Source organism: Simochromis diagramma, unplaced genomic scaffold, assembly GCF_900408965.1.
Source record: "Simochromis diagramma unplaced genomic scaffold, fSimDia1.1 OVJJ01000545.1, whole genome shotgun sequence".
Classification (NCBI taxonomy): domain Eukaryota; kingdom Metazoa; phylum Chordata; class Actinopteri; order Cichliformes; family Cichlidae; genus Simochromis; species Simochromis diagramma.
Genome location: NW_024387371.1, coordinates 2523039 through 2541423, shown reverse-complemented (window position 1 = coordinate 2541423; position 18385 = coordinate 2523039). Strand labels below are relative to the sequence as shown.

The 18385-nt window shown below is 43.9% G+C and overlaps 1 protein-coding gene across 3 annotated transcripts; it reads right to left on the bottom strand.

Annotated features, from left to right (window-relative positions):
• Nucleotides 1-102: 102 nt before the first annotated feature.
• On the bottom strand, nt 103-17095 carry LOC120719050 (proline-rich transmembrane protein 3). 3 transcript variants are annotated; one of them, XM_040007911.1, is made up of 4 exons: nt 15264-17095; nt 7527-8448; nt 7021-7323; nt 103-3698 (listed from the first exon to the last, which is right to left on the bottom strand). In XM_040007911.1, the coding sequence occupies exons 2-4, from the start codon at nt 8368-8370 to the stop codon at nt 1678-1680; spliced, it is 3168 nt and encodes a 1055-aa protein (XP_039863845.1). In that variant the 5' UTR covers nt 8371-8448; nt 15264-17095; the 3' UTR covers nt 103-1677. The 3 variants fall into 3 exon arrangements, with proteins under 3 accessions (XP_039863845.1, XP_039863844.1, XP_039863846.1); XM_040007910.1 differs by having other exon boundaries at nt 7527-8445; XM_040007912.1 differs by lacking the exon at nt 15264-17095 and adding an exon at nt 12568-12798.
• Between the last annotated feature and the right edge of the window lie 1290 nt (nt 17096-18385).

Here is an 18385-nt window from a genome sequence, read left to right as displayed (position 1 = left end):
GAACCACTGGGCTATCTTTTGGGATCAGAAACAGTTCAAATGAATTAATGGACGAAATATGGTTTCACCAAAATGTTGTTTTTGTTTTGTTTGTTTGTTTCCCCCCCAATAATTTTGTCGCCGCTAACGACAGGAAAAGCTGAAATACAAAAAATCAAACAGATCCTGACCGTCAACTGTACACTTCGCTAAACCTCCATCTTTTTTCAATTCTGAGCATAGCCCAAAAAGTCCTTAACATAACATCTGCAGTCAAGCATCAGCTGTCACAGCTCTGCATGTACTAAACAGGCCACAATCTGACGTCGAAATAGCAAAACTGTCTGCACAGCTCAGACGCATAAGCAATATCACTTAGATTGTCTTTCACAGTAACAACTATAACTGTTTCAAATACACCTTTATTCATGAAACATCAAAAATAACTATTTACATTGTTGCTTATACATCATAGATTTCAAAGATATTTTCCTTTTTAGTAATAAAATACTTCAGTCTAGTGCTCAGGCTTGGGGTTAAGTGCTCCGTTATTGAGTCAGGCCTAACTATAGGAATTCTGAGGTTCATGCTAAGCCGGTCTTGTGTGCTGCAGCCCTGCAAAGCTATGAAGCATGTAATTAGATACCAAACATATTGAACTGAATGCAGCTTTTTATTCAGAGGCTTACGTTAAGCATGGTTATTGATTGCAAAGCTCTGTCCTTCAACAAAATGCATCATAGTTGAGTTCCGTATTTAAAGTCTGTCAATTTGATCAACAGCTAAAAACCTCAGGAACACATGTTAGCAGGTGTCTGCTCCGCAGCTGTGTCTCTGGCTGTTGTTTATCGCCTGCCTCTTTATGTAACCGGTTTTAAAATACAAGGCAAACTGGACAAGTACAATGATGGCAGCAGCAAGTTAAGAGCTTAGATGTAGTAATCTGCAGCTGAGTCACAATGCTAAGATGCTAGAGACCATTAACCCAAATAATGGGTTTATAAAACCATTAATAATAGCACAGAAACCAACTTTGATTACGTATGGCACAACTTTACATCACGAAGCAAACTGAAATATGAAAGACAGCAAATAAACTCTAGTAAAGGAATCGAACTGATGAGCAATCATATGCAGTCATGTATTTTTCTTTTTGCAGAAACCATTTGAACAGGACACAAAGACACTTGGAGCATCATTTGTCTTTTACCCTTTAAACTTAACGGTGTTAAAGTAATGTTTCCAAGCAAGAACTTGAATATCTAAATCTACTTACTTTCTTGAAAGATTAAATTCATCAGCTTCACAAGTCTGAAGCCAGTCACAAGCACGGACCTGCTAAAGAGCCATTCTCAGGAATTGTATGTAAGTGTGCTCTCAGTGTACTTGAAGTCATACCAGTGTTAAACAGACAAGAAAAAGATAGACAGATGGGAAAGTGAGCGTGCTGTTTGTCTATAAATTATGCTAATCAACAGCTAATCTGATCAACAAAGACAAAAGGCAGCTAGGTGACACCTTTTAAGTTTGTCACCCAGATCCTTGTTTTCATATTTTCACTCTTTTGACAAAAAGTATTATTACACAGTTTAATAATACTATTATCCCAATATTTGCAGCATCCCTGGTTAGGATTAGTTCCTGTTAAATGAATGCGTTAGATGTGCAGTCATTTGGTCCTCATGTCCAAGGTTAGGCTCATAGGTCAATAATCTCGCTGCTGACACTGGCAGAATCGTCATGTCGACTGACTTCCAGGTAACTGCGTGACCCCACTGGCCTCGCAGCTCTCCCTCGCACACTTTCAGAGTCTGGGGTGATAAACGGTCGTGTGTCGTCCACTCCATCGTCTCCCAAATGCCCCGTTGAGGTTCTGGAGGGACGGAGTGACACAGGACAGGACACTGATGAAGGGACACTTGTTGTCCCATTTCCAGCCCATCTGTGACCCTGGTGGGATGGCGTTGGGGGAGCAGTCACCTGCCTACTGGGTACACTACTGAGAATGCTTCCCCCCAGTGGCATGGAAGACTCTGTTGGAGCCTCGCTACTCTCTGAGAGCAACTGAGGATCACTGTTCCTGCGGAGCCAGGGCCCCTGACTGACCCCTGAGCCTGGGGAAGGGGACTGTAAGGTCTGGTTCAAAGGATGAAACAGGCTCCCTCCTTCAAGCAGGTGTTCTCTGTGCAGAGCCTCATCGATGCTGCGGGTCAGGTCGATGGGGGAGGGCGGCCGCAGGTCAAACTCATAGAAAGACAGGGAAGTATCCCTATCCTGATCCAGGCTGCCACTCACCGAGCGCTGTGGAGGCTGGCCAAACGTCTGCAGTCTTAGGAGGGAGCCAGTAGAGCCATCAGATGTGCCTCGCTCTGCAGAGTGGCCCCTATGGTTCCGTCCCCGGTTGCTGTCTTTGACAAGTGGCTGTGAAACGGCCTGCTCATGGTTCTGATTTCTAATCAGACTCTTGCTGATATCAGCCCCAGGACGCTCCTGGCCAGCCCAGTTGTTAGGCACTTCTCCTACTCCTCCACCTCCTCCTCCTCCTACGCCATTACTGTCAGACTTCCTGCAGGGCTTACCCTTCAGGCTCTGGACTATCTTGGACCAGCAGGTATGTGTTTGAGGGGAGCCTGCAGAATCACTAGGGGATGCCAGGTCTCCTGCTGCTCTTCCATCCTGGCCACCTTCTTCCCTTCCACGGCAACTCTGAGGCCTCCAGAACACCCACGAGCTCAGGAGGAGCAGGGAGAACCCCCAGGCTAGTTCCAGGAGTCGGGCCCAGAAATGCACTAGCCACCATCCCCAGTTGAAGCGTGTCCAGTCACCTAACAGTCCATAAAGCCACAAGATAGCATGGGCATGCAACCCAAAACACAAAGCCCCAAGAACTGCACACACTGCCAGCATTCTTCCCAGAATCACTCCTATTCTCCTGCTCCCTGTCCAGGCCTTTCTCCGTACCTCTTCGGAAACTCCAGCTTGAGGAACAGCAGGGCGGCGTATACGTGGGAAGACATAGCAAAGAAAGCCCAGGCAGAGACCCAGACCCCAACACAGAGACAGGACTTGTAGGGTAACAGGCACCACAGGAGAGAGGGCTGGGGAGAGCAGATCAGCTGCCAGCAGCAGGGTACACTGCAACACAGTCAGCACAGCCACCAGAGGAGGCCGCTCCATGGTTGGCGGTAACGCACTTATTCCTGCCACCCTCAGTGCCAGCAGCGCCAGGGCAGCATGTGTCCATACCAGGAGGTGCAGAGGCAGGTTGTAGATGGCTGTAACTGCAGGGCGAGGGAGGAATTTTCGTGTGCCATAGGGATCAATGAGAAATAGAGCTGCTCTGAGGCCTCCAGCCAGAAACAGCAGAGCATTGGCCAGTGCAAGAGCACCACGATGAGGACAGTTTGCGCCAGGGGACAGTGTGAGGCCAAGAGCAGCTCCAGCAAACAGCAAGAGGAAGAGGCTTGCAGATCCGTAGACGTGAAGTTCCCAGGCGAAAGCAAGTGTCCGGCTTAGATCACCCCAGTAAAGAAGTGTGGCATTAGGTGAGGAATTGGCACCGGGAGAGGGGGCTGGATCAGAAGTGGAATAAGGAGCTGAGTGATGGTTCCTCCATAGCCGATGAGAGTGGTTCTTCTGAATAATACCATTCTGATATGTGGGACGAAACCGTGTTTGGATGACTGGTACAACACTCGCTGTAAGACTGGAAGAGACCCCTAGAAAAAAAAAAAGAAGAACAGAGTTTTGATTTTCAAATGCTGAAATGCACAAAATATGCTATATTGTTCTGAAGTGATATTAATACAGATGTAGAACCTTTGACAACCACTAGAGGGGTTTAGTTCACCATCACAGTCATGAGCTAGACAGCTGAGACCTTTCAGTTGTGCAGAGTAACCTAATCAGCTCTGCAGAGGTGCATTGTCCAAGGTCTATCTACTCAAATAAGCCAAACTGTGAAATCAAATCAACTTTATTTTCCAGGCTCCAGATCATAAAAACTGCTTGTTTAGAATCACCATCCAATATAATAAAAAAAGTCCTGGATATTCTACCTCTATTCAAATCTTGGCTGTTGTGGAGATCTCCTAAAATCAGGATCTTTTGAGCGCCACGTTTCTCTCTTCAAAATCTCTGAAATCACTTCCTCAGCTGCTTATCCAATTCAGGGTCACCAGAAGGTGAGGAGCAACATCGCCTGTGCACCATTGCATTAGCATCAGTTTTCGTGTCACTCTCATCTCTCTTTTCACTACCATCAGATGTATAACTGTTTCCAAGTATGGAAATAACAAAGTGTTCATGTATAAAAACAGAAGTCTAGAGACTGCATATCGCTTCCTAAAAATGCACATAAATATGGAATCCAAAGACAAGGCACCTCTTCTAAAACCAGTTTTAAAGATGAAATGTCAATCACCCAAAAACCCTAATATTCTATGCGAACAGCACTGCAAGCCTATCCTCTTGTTTATATTATAAATGTATCTGACTAACAAAAGAGCTCCTCTGAATAACCGGGAAGCAATTGTCTGACTTAATTGGATTAGATTATGTAATTAACAAGGACATCTGTGTTATGCAACTCAGTGATGTGTCACAATACATGTATGATCCAGGGAAACTGCTGTTCACATTTAAAGTATTATACAATGCAAAATGACCTAATGAGACAAGACATCTTGGCAATATAACATCTCTGTCTGTGTTTCTCTTTCTCTCTTTAATATTGTCATGTTCACACACACTCTGTTTGTTCAAAGCACTCCACCTTTTCCTCCTGGAATGACTCTGAAACACACAACAACATTACCAAAGGTTCATTCATCGCCGAGGTCTTTGGAAGCCACTTGAGTACATATATCACAGTAACAATACTACCATGTGTAACAATTTAGAAATAATTTAAGAAAGACAGCAAACATACACAATATGTGGAGTTGTTTCACACACATTTAAATCTGATGGATGGTGGAACGATACAATCAGCGGTAAAACACTCAAACCATCAACTGCTTGGAAGACTTTAAGCTCGCCCTCACCCTGTAGAAGACAACCATAAAACTGCCACACTAAATAATGACTCACTCCTCTCCCTCGCTGCCTCATTTTATCCCGCACGCAGACACCACACACACAAAAATGCTTTGCATACTTGAGCATTGCATGCAGATCACAGGCACACTTCTTTATTTATACAAAAGCTATGTTTTACTTTCCTCTAGTTTTTTTTTTCTAACAGGAGCGAGATCCAGACACATTCCAGATGTTGTGATCACATTACACAGCTGGATACATTTAAACCTACCCCTGCCCTTGAGGTTTTTTTTCCTCTTTCACATATGCACTGCCAACACGGCTTCATATGTCCACATGTTGACATGAGGTGAAAAATAACTGGAGACCACCATGTGATTGGATAACGCAGGCCAAGAAGTCTGTGAGTTCTCGGACCACACCCACCTTTGGGAATATTTTATGTTTGAACACCGGATAAAGATACCTCGTATAAGGAAGATACAGATACGTTAGAAATTAAAAAGAATCTATGGCAAGGAGTTTTGTTTTGTTTTTTTAATTTCAAGCTCACACTTATGAAGTTTTTTTTGCATCTTGCACTACTGAAAATCTACTGTGCTGACAAAATCAGTCCCCAGTCAGGTATGTAGACACAAAGAACACAAATAATCTTTGTGGTAGTTCCTGTTTCAGTAAGCACTTCAGGAACTACTTGATAATATATACAGCGTACTTAAAATGAATGCTTTGGTATGACAAATCTGCCTAAATTTATCATCACATGACTCACATGTGAAAAAAAGGCATATTTCCAAACACAACTATGGGAAAAGGAGTGGCTGCAAAACAGTGAACACAACATTTTTATCATCATTTCAGATCAGTTTTCTCCAGTAAACTAAAAAAGTCTTAAAATCTATTTTACTTTTAATCCTTTTTGCAAGTAAATGGGAGAAGGATTCTCACTTCAGTCTTCCCTTTCTCCACCTGAGAGACGGAGTTTGATGGAGTTTCGATAATCACTAGAAACACAGTTATGGTGAAGTTTTCATTTACGCACTTGTGCTGTAGCCTAACTAGCCACTTTCCTTCGAGGAGCTTCCCAGCGTGTGTGTGTACATAACTGTAAGCATGTTCATTATGGTAGTTAACGTTACTGTTTGATATACGGATGGGTTTTGAGTCTGAGTGCATCGTTGTTTGTGCTCATCAGGTTATCTCTGCAGGTCTAATGTACGTGCACGAACTGAGGTTCATATGGTAGAACTAGCCAGTGTTCTGCTTTTTATTATGAGCGCAGCAGCTGCTACCGCTGTCATGACTGAGTATGAAAGAGCAAAACAGACCTCGGACCCTTGCCCATTATGTCACGGTTAAGGAGCGGCCAAATGGCTTTGGCTGAACCAACGTAAGCTAATGTTGAAAAGAAAAAGAGTTGGCTCATGCTTACAGAACAAAAACCTGAGTGCGCTTCCTTTAAAGGTGCTCTGAAGGAGAGTCCTGCTGTTTAAAAGTCATAATGATGTTATTCTTACGGTATCTAAGAGACTGGGTCATGTGTCCCACGTGTCAAGCTTTTCCTTTTCCATTTACTTTTCCTCATCTCCTCTCCCTTCATCCCCTTTCCTCTCTGCATCTGGTTTTCATTGCCATCTCCACTCCCTGCATTTCCTATGCCAGTACCTTTCTTCTGCTTTCACCCACACCGTCTACTCTCTCATCGGTATTCCCAATAGTCTCTTTTTTAGGCCCTTGCCCCCCTCCTTTTTTTTTCTCTTATCTCTTTGCCTGGCTGCAATTCTGCCCACCCCCTCTTAAGCTTGCTCTCTCACCTCCCTTGCTGTGTCTACCCACACATTACAACCCCACTTTCCATGGAAACGTGTGTCTACTTTTCCCCTCCTTTGAAGACTTTTTTTTTTAATTCTTCCAGTAAAAAAGTCCCAGCTGCACAAATAATTCCATTTTGAATTACCAGAGGACACAGGAAACAGAGAACACAAGGCTCTTGTTTCTTACCTATCTTCAGTGACTGCACTGTTGTGCTTGCAGCATGTCTTCCTTGCTGTACTGTTTTGCTGAGCTGAGTTGTTGATTTGGCAGAAAGAAGCACACTGGGTGTAGAAGTATTTGTCACTTGTAGTTTTGTGGTGTTTGAATGCGAACTGTTCTTGCTTTGGGTAGTAACCGGCTGTGCTCCAGGCTGGAGCTGTTTAGCAATAGAGCCAGTCGCAGTAGATGTTGGTTGGGGTAACATCGCAGCATCAGAGTCCTGCTTTGGAGTAACTCTGTCAGTGGAAGGAGTGTTTGGTCCCAGTTCACCTAGAATTTTCCAGGAAAGGAAACACATCGAGCATTAACCCCTTACCTGAACTTAAATTCAGTTACATTTAAGGCTTCAAACAATTGTTAAAAACAAGATAACTGAGATAAACTGATTCAGTAAATGATCCCAATCTTAATACTAACTACCATAATCATGATTATGATTCTCATGTAACAACCAAGCATTTTCGATTTCTCACCTTTTAATTGCACAGTCTTAAGTGTCTGCTGCGTTACCACAGAGGACAGTGGGGTCATCACTTTCTCACTCGCTACTGTTGTAGAAGTGGTGCTGGTTGTGCTGGTAGTTGTCAACGCAAACAGGTGAGGCTTCACGGTCTGACTGTCCAGTGGTGGAGTTTTTACATCAGAAACTTTAGAGACCGCGGTCTGTGCCTGCGGTCGATACTGTGCCATTTCATCATCAACTGTTGACAGAGGATCGGGTGATTCCTCCTTCACAAACATTACTGTTGGAGCAATACCTGATCCCAGCCCTTGTGAATCAACACCCTGCTTCTCTTTAATTGCTTCCTCCTTTGGATTCGCTCCTGTCACTGTCTTATCACCTGCAGGCTCAGCCACTTCGGCAGAGTCCAACGCAAGTGGAGGTGGAGTTGAGCTTTTTGTAGTGGCAACTCCCTTTCTGAAAGCCCTGCTGAATGCTAAACTGGCTGTGTCAGTTCTGGGCCTAGAGGCAGTTGGTTGGGTTACAATTAGTCCACTGCTAAGGTTCTGTGTGGGAAGGGCAGACTGTAGAGGGCGGTTGAACTGTGTCACCGATGGATGGAGTCTTTCCCTCTGCTCCACTGTATTTGTAGTTGTTAACCTGTCCTGTCCTGTAACTCTGATGGGCACATCACTGCGTCCCCTGGGAGGCAAAGATGGCCAGAAACGAGGAGTCTGCTTGGTTGGTGGAGGTGAAGAATCGCTAGGCAGGTCCAGAGAAGGGAAGGAGGAGGAGTAGCCGATGACGGTCTGAGCATCGGCAAAATCGATGATGGAGGTGAACAAGACCAGGAGCATGAGGGACATGGGAGCCATGGTCTCCCTCTGAGCGCTGAGCAGTGACTGGTTCCTCTGGAAGTCTGTTTGTCACACCATCCTTTCACTGCGTTTCTGCTGAGAAAAACAGGAATTGTGTTAATTTCGTGAACACATTACGCAAGCACAGATATACGAAGCACTGCGAATATGTAGACACACCACACAGGTGCGGGAAAGGTGTTTGAAAGCCTACTTATATTGCATCAGATCAATCTAAAAGGTTTAACTTCTGAGTGGCAATTCCAGTATTCTTACTGATTTACCAGCAGTGGTCTGAAGCACGCCATAACAGGAATTGTGAAGCAAGAATTTTTGGTCATATCTGATTTAAAGATTATGTGCTGTAGCCTTTGTTGTACTGATTCAGAAGGTAGGTCGGTGAAACTCCCACTGTTTTAGGAGCATGACAACAGCAGACACACAGGGTGTGGTAAGGTGTATGGTTACAGAGGACATGGGACACATAAAAGCATAAGTTCAGCTTGTAAGTTATATAACAAGTCACATTAAAACGATCGAGCCAGAAAAGAAAATCAAGTCACAGATGGTTTTACTGCGTGGCAGATGGACTTGTTAACTTTTGTCCTCACTAGCTGTTCCATAAAACTGATACTTCTTTGGGGAGAGTATCAGTTCCTTTCTCCTTAATAATCTTCGGTCCAAGCATCAGGACTCTGCTTTCTTTATTTGCTGTTATGTTTAAGCCGTGGATGCCAGAAGCTGACAGCTGTAACACAGAGTGTGGTGAAGCTCAGGGAGCCCAGTGACACGTAGAACCCCCAGGCCCTTGAGGATTACACAATCCTACGAGTCATCTTGCCAAACAGCTGGCAGGCACGTCCCCTAAACAAGCTGCTCTTATCCAAAAAAAAACACCCCTTTTCTTTCTCTCTTACTTATATAAATCTCCCTTCACACCAGTTTCTACCTATGACTCACAGCAGAAGACAACCTCAGGGATGAGAGTCAGGACACTACTGCTGAAACGTTAGGAGGGAAAGTACAGAAAATAGACATCGGTGCCTATGGGGGAATTCATTCTGTTGCTGATGAATCACCTAGGGTCCATTCACAGGCACAATGTTTAGGTCTCAGAGGAATTACTGCAGCTCCACACCACGGCTGACGTTCATTTTGTGTTCATGAACATATGCAGTGTGTGAGTAATCTGTGTGAGTGTACGGAAAATGTGTATAAGTATGTGTGAGTCCGCACCACGGGTGAGACAACACACTGTTGATATGTGAGGAAACGTATACTGGTCTTTTGCAAAACACAATTTCTCACACGGGAGCTTCTGAAGGGAAAAAACTGTCAATGAGTATGGTAACATAAGTGCTTATAGATCTCAATCTCCACCCACTCACAGTAGTCTCTGTTTATTTTCTTTCCAGTCTCACCCACCTCTTCTGCTCTGTCTTGTCAGATTTTGGCCAACTAATTTCCCCCCCTTTTCTTTTCTCTCTTTTTATCCCTTATTTAACCAGAGCTGGTTTAGCAAAGGGGTTACTGAGAGAGTCCTAACAATAGAGCGATGAGTGGGGGAAAAAAAGATGGTAGATGTAAGAATGTGGAGATAGGAAAGTGGTTCAAAAAGAGTTTGGCCAGGAGGGGAGATGGAGATGGAAGCCTGGCGTGATAAGTTAAAGCACGGGTGTCCAAAATTTTTTCCAAGGGTGCCATATTTATTAATGGAAAATCACCCAGGGGCCAACAATTCTTCTTGCCTTTTTGGAAGCATAAATACAATTTATTTTCAATAACACAAGAGCTGTCATTACGGTGATCAGGAGAGTTTAAGCCTTAACAAAAAAAATGTACTTTTCATTCACATATGGAGAGAAAATAACATAAAGATCAAGCTGTCGGGAATACCTGTAACTTCAGTGAAGCCGCTGAATATCAGTATCTCAGGTCAATTTTAAACGAGACTTAGATAAAACACATGGTCTGAAAATCGAGGGGCCATAAAAGATCTGATCTAGGGCCGCGATTGGCCCCCGGACCGGACTTTGGACATGCCTCAGTTAAAGGGGTCCGGGACAAGATTAAGACTGAGAAAAGCAGTGAGAGCTGTAAAATTTAGACTAAGATTGAGTGAATGCCGATAGTAAGGATATAAATATCTGAGAAAAAAGAGAGTCACACAGAAACTATGTTTCAGGATTAACGCGTTTGTTATGGAGAGCTGACACGGCCATTTATCCAGGAAGCCACGTGGAGAAACTGATCCTACTTCACCTTTCTTCTGAGGTTAACTGGCAGGTGTGCAATCTCTGGCACAAGAACATGAACAACCTGACTATTACCACATATCGTTTAGTAAACATACCATTATCTTGATCTAAAAGCAAACCAACATGTGTCAGTCTGTGTGTATGAGGGGAAGCAGAACAGAATAATGAGTCTCAAATGGCATTTGGCTTTAGTGGCGAGGGAGTAACATTCTGCTGCTGTATTTGAAACGCTGTCAGCATTAATCTCATCTCCACACATCATCCAAAAGAACACAGTAACACACACTGAAGCGGCTCTCCAAAAATGTTCTCCTTCACTGGATTTGAGCAGCGTGACTAGGAATTTCCACTGAACTAATACGAGTGGAGTAAATTTAAGCAGAAAGACACCTCCTCGAAGCCTACGAACAAGCACACACTCCACAAAGCCTAGATCAGTGCGATCATCGATTCCGGGCTAGTGTGAATACTGCATCCTCTTAGCCCATTTTTAACACACAGTCAACACACATACACAAATAAGACAGTGCATCTCTCTGTGACTGTCCATGGAGGGAAGGCAGACGTGTGCATGGTCTGAGTATTTTTATCGTGTTCAGCCCCCGGGGGCCACAGACAGAACACATCACTCTGTATTTCATCTGCACTGTGTTGAGCATGGTGTGTAGATGTCGTCACGCTTTCCTGCACAATGTGTGCTTTGTCCAGAGCAGGAAATGCCCATGGATTATATATCCAATAGTACAGCAGCATGCAACAATCTGAAGATTACTGTAAACTGCTTGCCCACACTATAGACCTGCTGGTTATACAATCATATGATTCAGTACTACAACAGCTGTTACTAATCAGTTACTAACCATTGCAATTGTGATGTCACGTCTACAGTAATGTATCACAATGCAAGCTACTGCTTAAAGTTTGTGTAGGGAACCGGGCGGGGGCTTTGAGCATTAAAGTCTTTGGAGAATCCCCCTCTTTCTTGGTTATGTTCTCTCTCACTTGCTGCCAGATTGAAGACAGTCTGGCAGAGCAACATTCCCACTGATTTGAGTGGACATTTCAGTGTAACACTGTGAACAGAAGGATTTGTGTCTTTCAGTCTAATGTGCACTTGTCAGGTATCACACTTCAATACTTCTTAATGCAACGTGTTCATCGGGACAGAGTATAGATAACTGTCCAGTGCTGAAAGTGAGCAGTCAAAGATCAAGGTCTGATTTACACTTGTGTTTACTTGAATTTTTCCAAATCAAATCACATTTTTTTATTTATTTAGAGTAGATTGTTATAGGTGATAGTCTTTCATGCTGGCTCGTACTTCTTCTGAAAAGATTTGTAAAGAAAAAAAAATGTTTTTGTTCTCAGTAACTGATACCTTCAAGCAAGCAGGCTGTTCGTTGGGTCATCTCTGAACCCAAATAAGTCTAAAAGGGAAAATAAGTCAAATTTAATGACAAGCCATCCATCCATACTTATAGTTATAGAATATTCACAACATACTTCATACCGTGTACATTATAACATACCATAATAGACCCATTTCTGTAATATATTTACATATCTATATTATTGCTAATATATATTGTAATATATCTATATCACTAAAGCACTTCTGGATGGATGCAAACTGCATTTCGTTGCCCTGTACCTGTGCATGTGCAATGACAATAAAGTTGAATTCTATTCTATTCTATTCTATTAGTTGGCAAGATATTTCAGATACAACCTCCCTGTGGCGCTAGTGGAAAAAAAATGTAATGAGCTTACTGCCACTGCCATTCGTATGGCTTAAAATCAAACATAGTCTCAATCTGTTTATATGTGAAGATACGATCACTTGTGCTACATCTATGTCGGTATAGGTAGGCCTCTCAACTATAGACAAAGATCTCTGATATCTTAGTTGACCTGTAACATTCAGTGTTGATGTGAGCGTCTTGTGAAGAAGGCTTACTTATCAGTGAAGCATTCATCCTCAGAGAAGAACTCAGCCAAGAATGAACGTTTTTGTTATGATTCGTTCTGGAAAAACCCTCTTCTTCTTCTTTCAGCTGCTCCCTTCAGGGGTCGAATCATCTCCCTCCATCTTACCCTATCCTCAGCATCCTCTGCTGTCGCATCAGTCCTCTGCATGTCCTCCTTCACTACCTCCATGAACCTCCTCTGAGGTCTTCCTCTTTTCCCCCTGTCCGTTAGCAAAGTATTAAACATCCATTATCCAATATAGCCACTATCCCTCCTCTGCATATACCCAAACCATCTCAGATTTGCTTGGTAACTAGCCACTCCCAATGAAAATCTCATGGGAAGAAAACTTTAAAAAAAATGTAACTTGTAGAAAGAAAGAAAGAAAGAAAGAAAGAGGCTGAATGAATAACCAAAGACTGGTGTGTCACTGTGTAACTGCTCACACATCAGCATACTCTACAGATGTATAACTTGTTTGTACTGCATATTGGTGGGTGGAGAAGTAGGACTGTGAAGCAGTGTGTGTGAATTAGTGTGTATGTGAGACAGAGAGAGAAAAAGTGAGAGGGGGGAAATGAAAGAGGGAGTAAGTGTGGTTACGTTGGTATGCAACAAGTGGGGGAGGTCGCTGGTTTGACCGTTAAAAAATTCCTCACCTTGAAACAACATATGGATTACAAACAACTCTCAACTTGCCACCACATAAAATTTATTTATTAAAAAGTCCCTAAACTGATCTTTTTAAACTATTTTGATACATTTAAAGCCATGACCAAACTCTTTACATACATTATAGACTAACACCATCCATTTATCTCTTGATGCAAACCACAGCCTGTTAAAGATGTCTCTCTCGGGGAGAGGGGGGGTCTAAACTACAGCAGAGTAACCGACCACACACCATAGACATGCTATATGAGGAGGAGAGGGTCCTGAACCAATCGCCTATGTCTTTGATCCCCAGTTGAAGCGGATGTCCCGCTTAAAATTGCTGAGCCCCACAACATCTTTGAGTCATGTTACGCCTTCACACGAGCCACAGATCAAAGGCTGAAGGTCAGGCATAAAGGCTAAGGCCCCAAACCACACTCCACACATACAAAGAGACACATCTAGATACACAAAAATAAAACACAGATTGCCAATATTAATATTTGAGAGGTGATAATGGTGAAAAAGTCAACCAGATTGGACAAATATTCACAACTTGGGAGGAACCTTAATTTCAAATTAGCACTCACACGTTAAACACTAAACACGCCCTGAAAGATAGCGAGTCTGATGACAGACTAAGATCACTGCCAAACCGTGTCAAGCCGCAAAACACTTTCAGGAAAATCAACTGCAGGCATCGCAAGCCATAAACTGTTGGCCTTTTACTGAACCGCGGCTTTACTTAAACCCCAGACACTCACATTGTTACATGCATGCAATAAAACTGTGTTGTGTGGCAAATTACTGAGTTTTGCAAGCAGGTTGTGTGCAAAATAATGTAAGCAGCTATCATCTGCATGGACATTTTTGATTTATAGTTACAAAACATTTATTGCATCTTTTATCTTCCCACAGATAATAAAGACCCAAATAAGAGATGTGGGCAGATCATCTTCTGGGATGAATGCTTCACTAATATCTTAAGCTATGCCTTATTTTCTAAAAGACTGACAGTTCAGGGCTGTATAATTATGGGATGTTTTAACTGTCCTGCTTGTTTAAAGTTCTCTGGTCGAATATGAGTGACTACTTGTAGTTATAGCGCACCTTTTATGGGCTTTATTGTCCCACGCAAAAGTCTTTATGGAGCTTCTTTGGAAAAGGATAGGCCTTTTTTTCCCCTCTGTGTGTTGGTTCCTTTTTGAAAATTAGTTCTGTTGCATTTCTTTCTGCTCGACTACATCCACCAGCACTCTGGAGCAGCTCATTGAAAGACGCACTCCACTTCTTCCTCCTCACCTTCCACTTAAATCCCGATGAGGCATGGGTGTGAATCCAGACCATCTAAACTAGGGCCGCAGCGCTTTTGCGCATATGGCTTTGTTGGACGAGCCTGCTATCCTGTGTAAACACACTTAAAAACACATGTCGAGCACCTGGCAGCAAGGGACAAATAAAGAGATAACAGGGCCCACTCCACTTGTTGCTGTGTCACCAAAGAAAATAGCCTTTTTGCATGCTTACTGCCTATTGAGCCTAAACAATTTCCTTTTACGTTTGAGTGATTTTAAATGAATTATGTCCCAATTATTATTATTATTATTGTTATTACGGGGTGATTTAAGACCAGCTGTATATATTTCATGTTGTTAGTTATGATGAGCAGTAGTAACGACGTCACGTTGCCGTCCTGACTGCGGGGACACGCGGTCGCGAATGGCTTTAATTGGCAAAATTCACCCAAACTGCCGCTTTTTCTTACACGATGTGAGATGGGGGTGATAAGGCAGTACTCCCTCTAACTTCGCACATAAAGTTCAGTACCGCAGAGGAAACCAGGTACAGGTAGAGGGCAAAGATTAACGTGCAGCGTATGCTCGCCTGTAAACCCGAGCCAACGGCTGACATCGCGGCACAGGTAGAGACAGCGTCACGCATATCACTGCGCAAAGACGTCTAGCCGCATAGCAGTCAACCAATAACTGTTACCGTGAGGGTTTGTCCGTTACAAGCAACAAACAAACATACCTGCGGGTCTGCGAGGCTCCGAGTCGATGGCGTCCGCTGCGGCAGGGCTATCAGGACTAGGACATCCTGAAGTGAAAGCAAAGGTGTCGTCCGGGTTTACCTCGCACGCAGGATAACAACCGCCGGCGGTGGAGGTTCAAACCGCTCCTCTATGGGCACAAAGAGAGGTTGCCTTTCAGCAGCGTTGTATCGTTGCCAGCTTTCTAGCCACGAGCGACTGAGGAGATGTACGCCCCCTCCGACTGCTCCATCTCTCTCCAGATCGCTCCCTCCCTCTCATTTTTTCCTCTCTCAAAAGCGGATAAACGCGACTGCCTACCTGCCAACCTTCCGCTTGGCACGCCTGTTACGCAATAGCAATAGGACGCGCAGCTGAACCTGAGCTCCTTGTCACCCCGTCTACCTTTACAAAGCAGCGTGTTTAGACGATGCCCAGTGGAAATATGACGACACTGCCACTGACATCATCACACAGCTTGCTGTAGTATCCAGGTTCTGGGGTTTTTCCTTGGATTATAGCTGAAAATTGGCTGTTATGCGTTAAACCTAGTCGATAAAGTGGCCGGGAAGAGGAGTGGAAACAAATTCATATTTGCGTGGACAGGTGAGGATACACCTGACATTTCTCTGTGCAGTACGGACTGTCAGTTCGGTGCTTGAAACTCTAGCCTCCAGCTCCTCTTCACTGCCCTCCAACCGGGCTTTTGTAGAGGGGAGGAAGCCAGCCTGAGCCAAGCTGATACAGTTTCCTCGTGCTGCACCCTGGCTCAGTGCCTTTCCTTCACCCACCCCTCGCCTGATTGTCTCTCTCTCTTGCACAAACAAAACATTTTCTAGTTTGGACATGCTGTTGAGGCTGCAGCTTTGCGGTGACTGAGACCAAACACAGACATAAGTTGACAAGTTTACTGCAGACATTAATCCTGCTTAGGAGCAGGTCTCATTCCCAATCACCTGTGTATTTGTCACTTTCGCTATATTGTCTGGACAGTACATCTGAGTCCTAAAATATCCTGTGCAGCTCAGAGGATTGTTCCTAATGCCATTACATTATTACTGAGCAAGCAGGAGACACGTAAGGGTTTGAACAGGTGGCGCACACACATTTCTGCATTGTTATCACATTATTGTACACTACCTGGATTATATCTAATCCAGGTAGGGAATGAGTAACCTAACCCTGCATACTTTAAAGCACCAACCAAATATAGAAGATTAGGCAATGGGTGTCAGCCTGATTAGAATATAAGTACAGCAGGTATTTTTTGCGTCTCACGAGTACTATATAGCCTGAATTGAGTGTTGTCAATGTAAGTAAGGGATTAAATTCACACGTTTATTATAATTTGTGGCCAATATAATATATTCTTATTGGGTCTGTCACCTTCTCTATTATTTACTTCCCTTCCTATCAGACATGGGGACCCAGGGGTGTTTCCAGAATTTTTTACAATCAGGTGGCACTAAGGAGTCCAAACAAACAGGTCGGGAATTAAAAATAACAAATAAAACTTGAAAAAATATAAAAAGCAAACAAAAGCAGTTGGAAACTGGCTGAAAATTTGATTTTAATGTGCACAGACCACCTGCCTCCATAAAAACGCATTAGGAGACACAGCTACCCTGTAATAGAGCTAATAAAATATAGTGTGGTTACAAGAGTAAATATGTGTTATTTTACTACTAGAAGTAAAAGTAAATAACAGTGTCTTACACATTCTTTGTTTACAGCTTTCAAAGTAAGGAATTAGGGAATTATAGTGGACCAAACCACTGCAAAGTATATGAGTGGGAGTCCATCTCTGGAGCTTATCCCAGCTGTCATGGAAGGCAGGCAGGGTACACCCCGCAAAATTTGCCAGTTTGTCACTTTAACTGCATGTAATAATTATTCATCATTACATAATCACATATTTACTAGGGGTGCAACGATACTCGTATCGATATTGAACCGTTCGATACAGTGCTTTCGGTTCAGTACGCATATGTATGAACGATACAAAATTTGTAATTTATTTTATCAACTTTCCTTCTGACGATGCTGTCTGCGTTGAGCGCTCAGTGAATCTGTGTTCGACTACTCCCCCTAGGCTGCACTGTCGAGTGCAGATCCACTGAGCGCTCAACACAGACAGCATCGTCAGAAGGAAGAGCGCAGGGCAAGCTAGCAGACAGAAGTTAAGCTCTCCTTGCAACATGGCAAATTGAACCTCCCCCATCCTCATTCAGATCTGGCGTTTGGAATTATTTTGGTTTTCATGTGACATATGACCCTGAAGGTAAGCGCGTTATGGACTAAAGTAAAACAGTATGTTGGATGTGCCACGCAATGCTCAATTAGATGGGTGGGAACTAGTGTGTTAGCACAGTTAGCTCGTTAACGTGTTGGCCGTCTAGCCCCAGGCACGGGGTGATCAGGGGTAGCTCGTTAATGGATATTTGCCGTGTTGTGGCGTTAAGGTCATTTCAACGAGATTAACGCTGACAGCACTAGTGGGAACACAACGAATATGACTGCACGTTTACGCCGACATCATCCTAGTGCAAAGACAAGTGGAAGCAGACAAAAACAACAAGCATGCATGCTACAAACTTTACCAGAGTCATTTAGACAGCCGTTAGCACATGATTCTCCTTATGGGGACCTGATATGTTTAATATTGTGGCGAGCTCAGACAAGGTGGAGACGGAGGTGTCGTTTGGTCTTGCTTCCCGTGAGCTAGTCAGGGAGCACAGCCGTTTATTGACATCTGCAGAAGAACACTGCCGCTAGCTAAGTGCTCAGCACAGCAACCGCACAGCAACAACAACAACACACAGGGCGCCCTCTGACCCCGGAAGGACACACCGTCGCAGCGAGAGGGCGTCACCCGTCACTATGGCAACATAAACAAAACAGAACTGTACAAACAGAACCCCGAACAGCCCTGACCCGCTACATAGCCCCCACCTAAGGGGTCAGTCGTCCCCGACGACCCCATTACCTCCTGCAAATGTCCAGCTGCCTTCTTTTGGCGCACTGGCCGGTCATGACCGCGGGGGAAAAGTCACTCGGGTCAGAACATGGGATGCCACCATCATCCCACTTCTGACGCCAATGTGGCGAGCTCAGACAAGGAGGA

Bases quoted from the DNA above. Each gene is read 5' to 3' on its own strand.
- LOC120719050 (XM_040007911.1), bottom strand. From the start codon at position 8,370: ATGGCTCCCATGTCCCTCATGCTCCTGGTCTTGTTCACCTCCATCATC. The intron at 7,324-7,526 runs GTGAGAAATCGA...GGAAAATTCTAG, and splicing joins TAAGACTGTGCAATTAAAAG to GTGAACTGGGACCAAACACT. The intron at 3,699-7,020 runs GTAAGAAACAAG...TTTTTTTTCTAG, and splicing joins AGTGCAGTCACTGAAGATAG to GGGTCTCTTCCAGTCTTACA.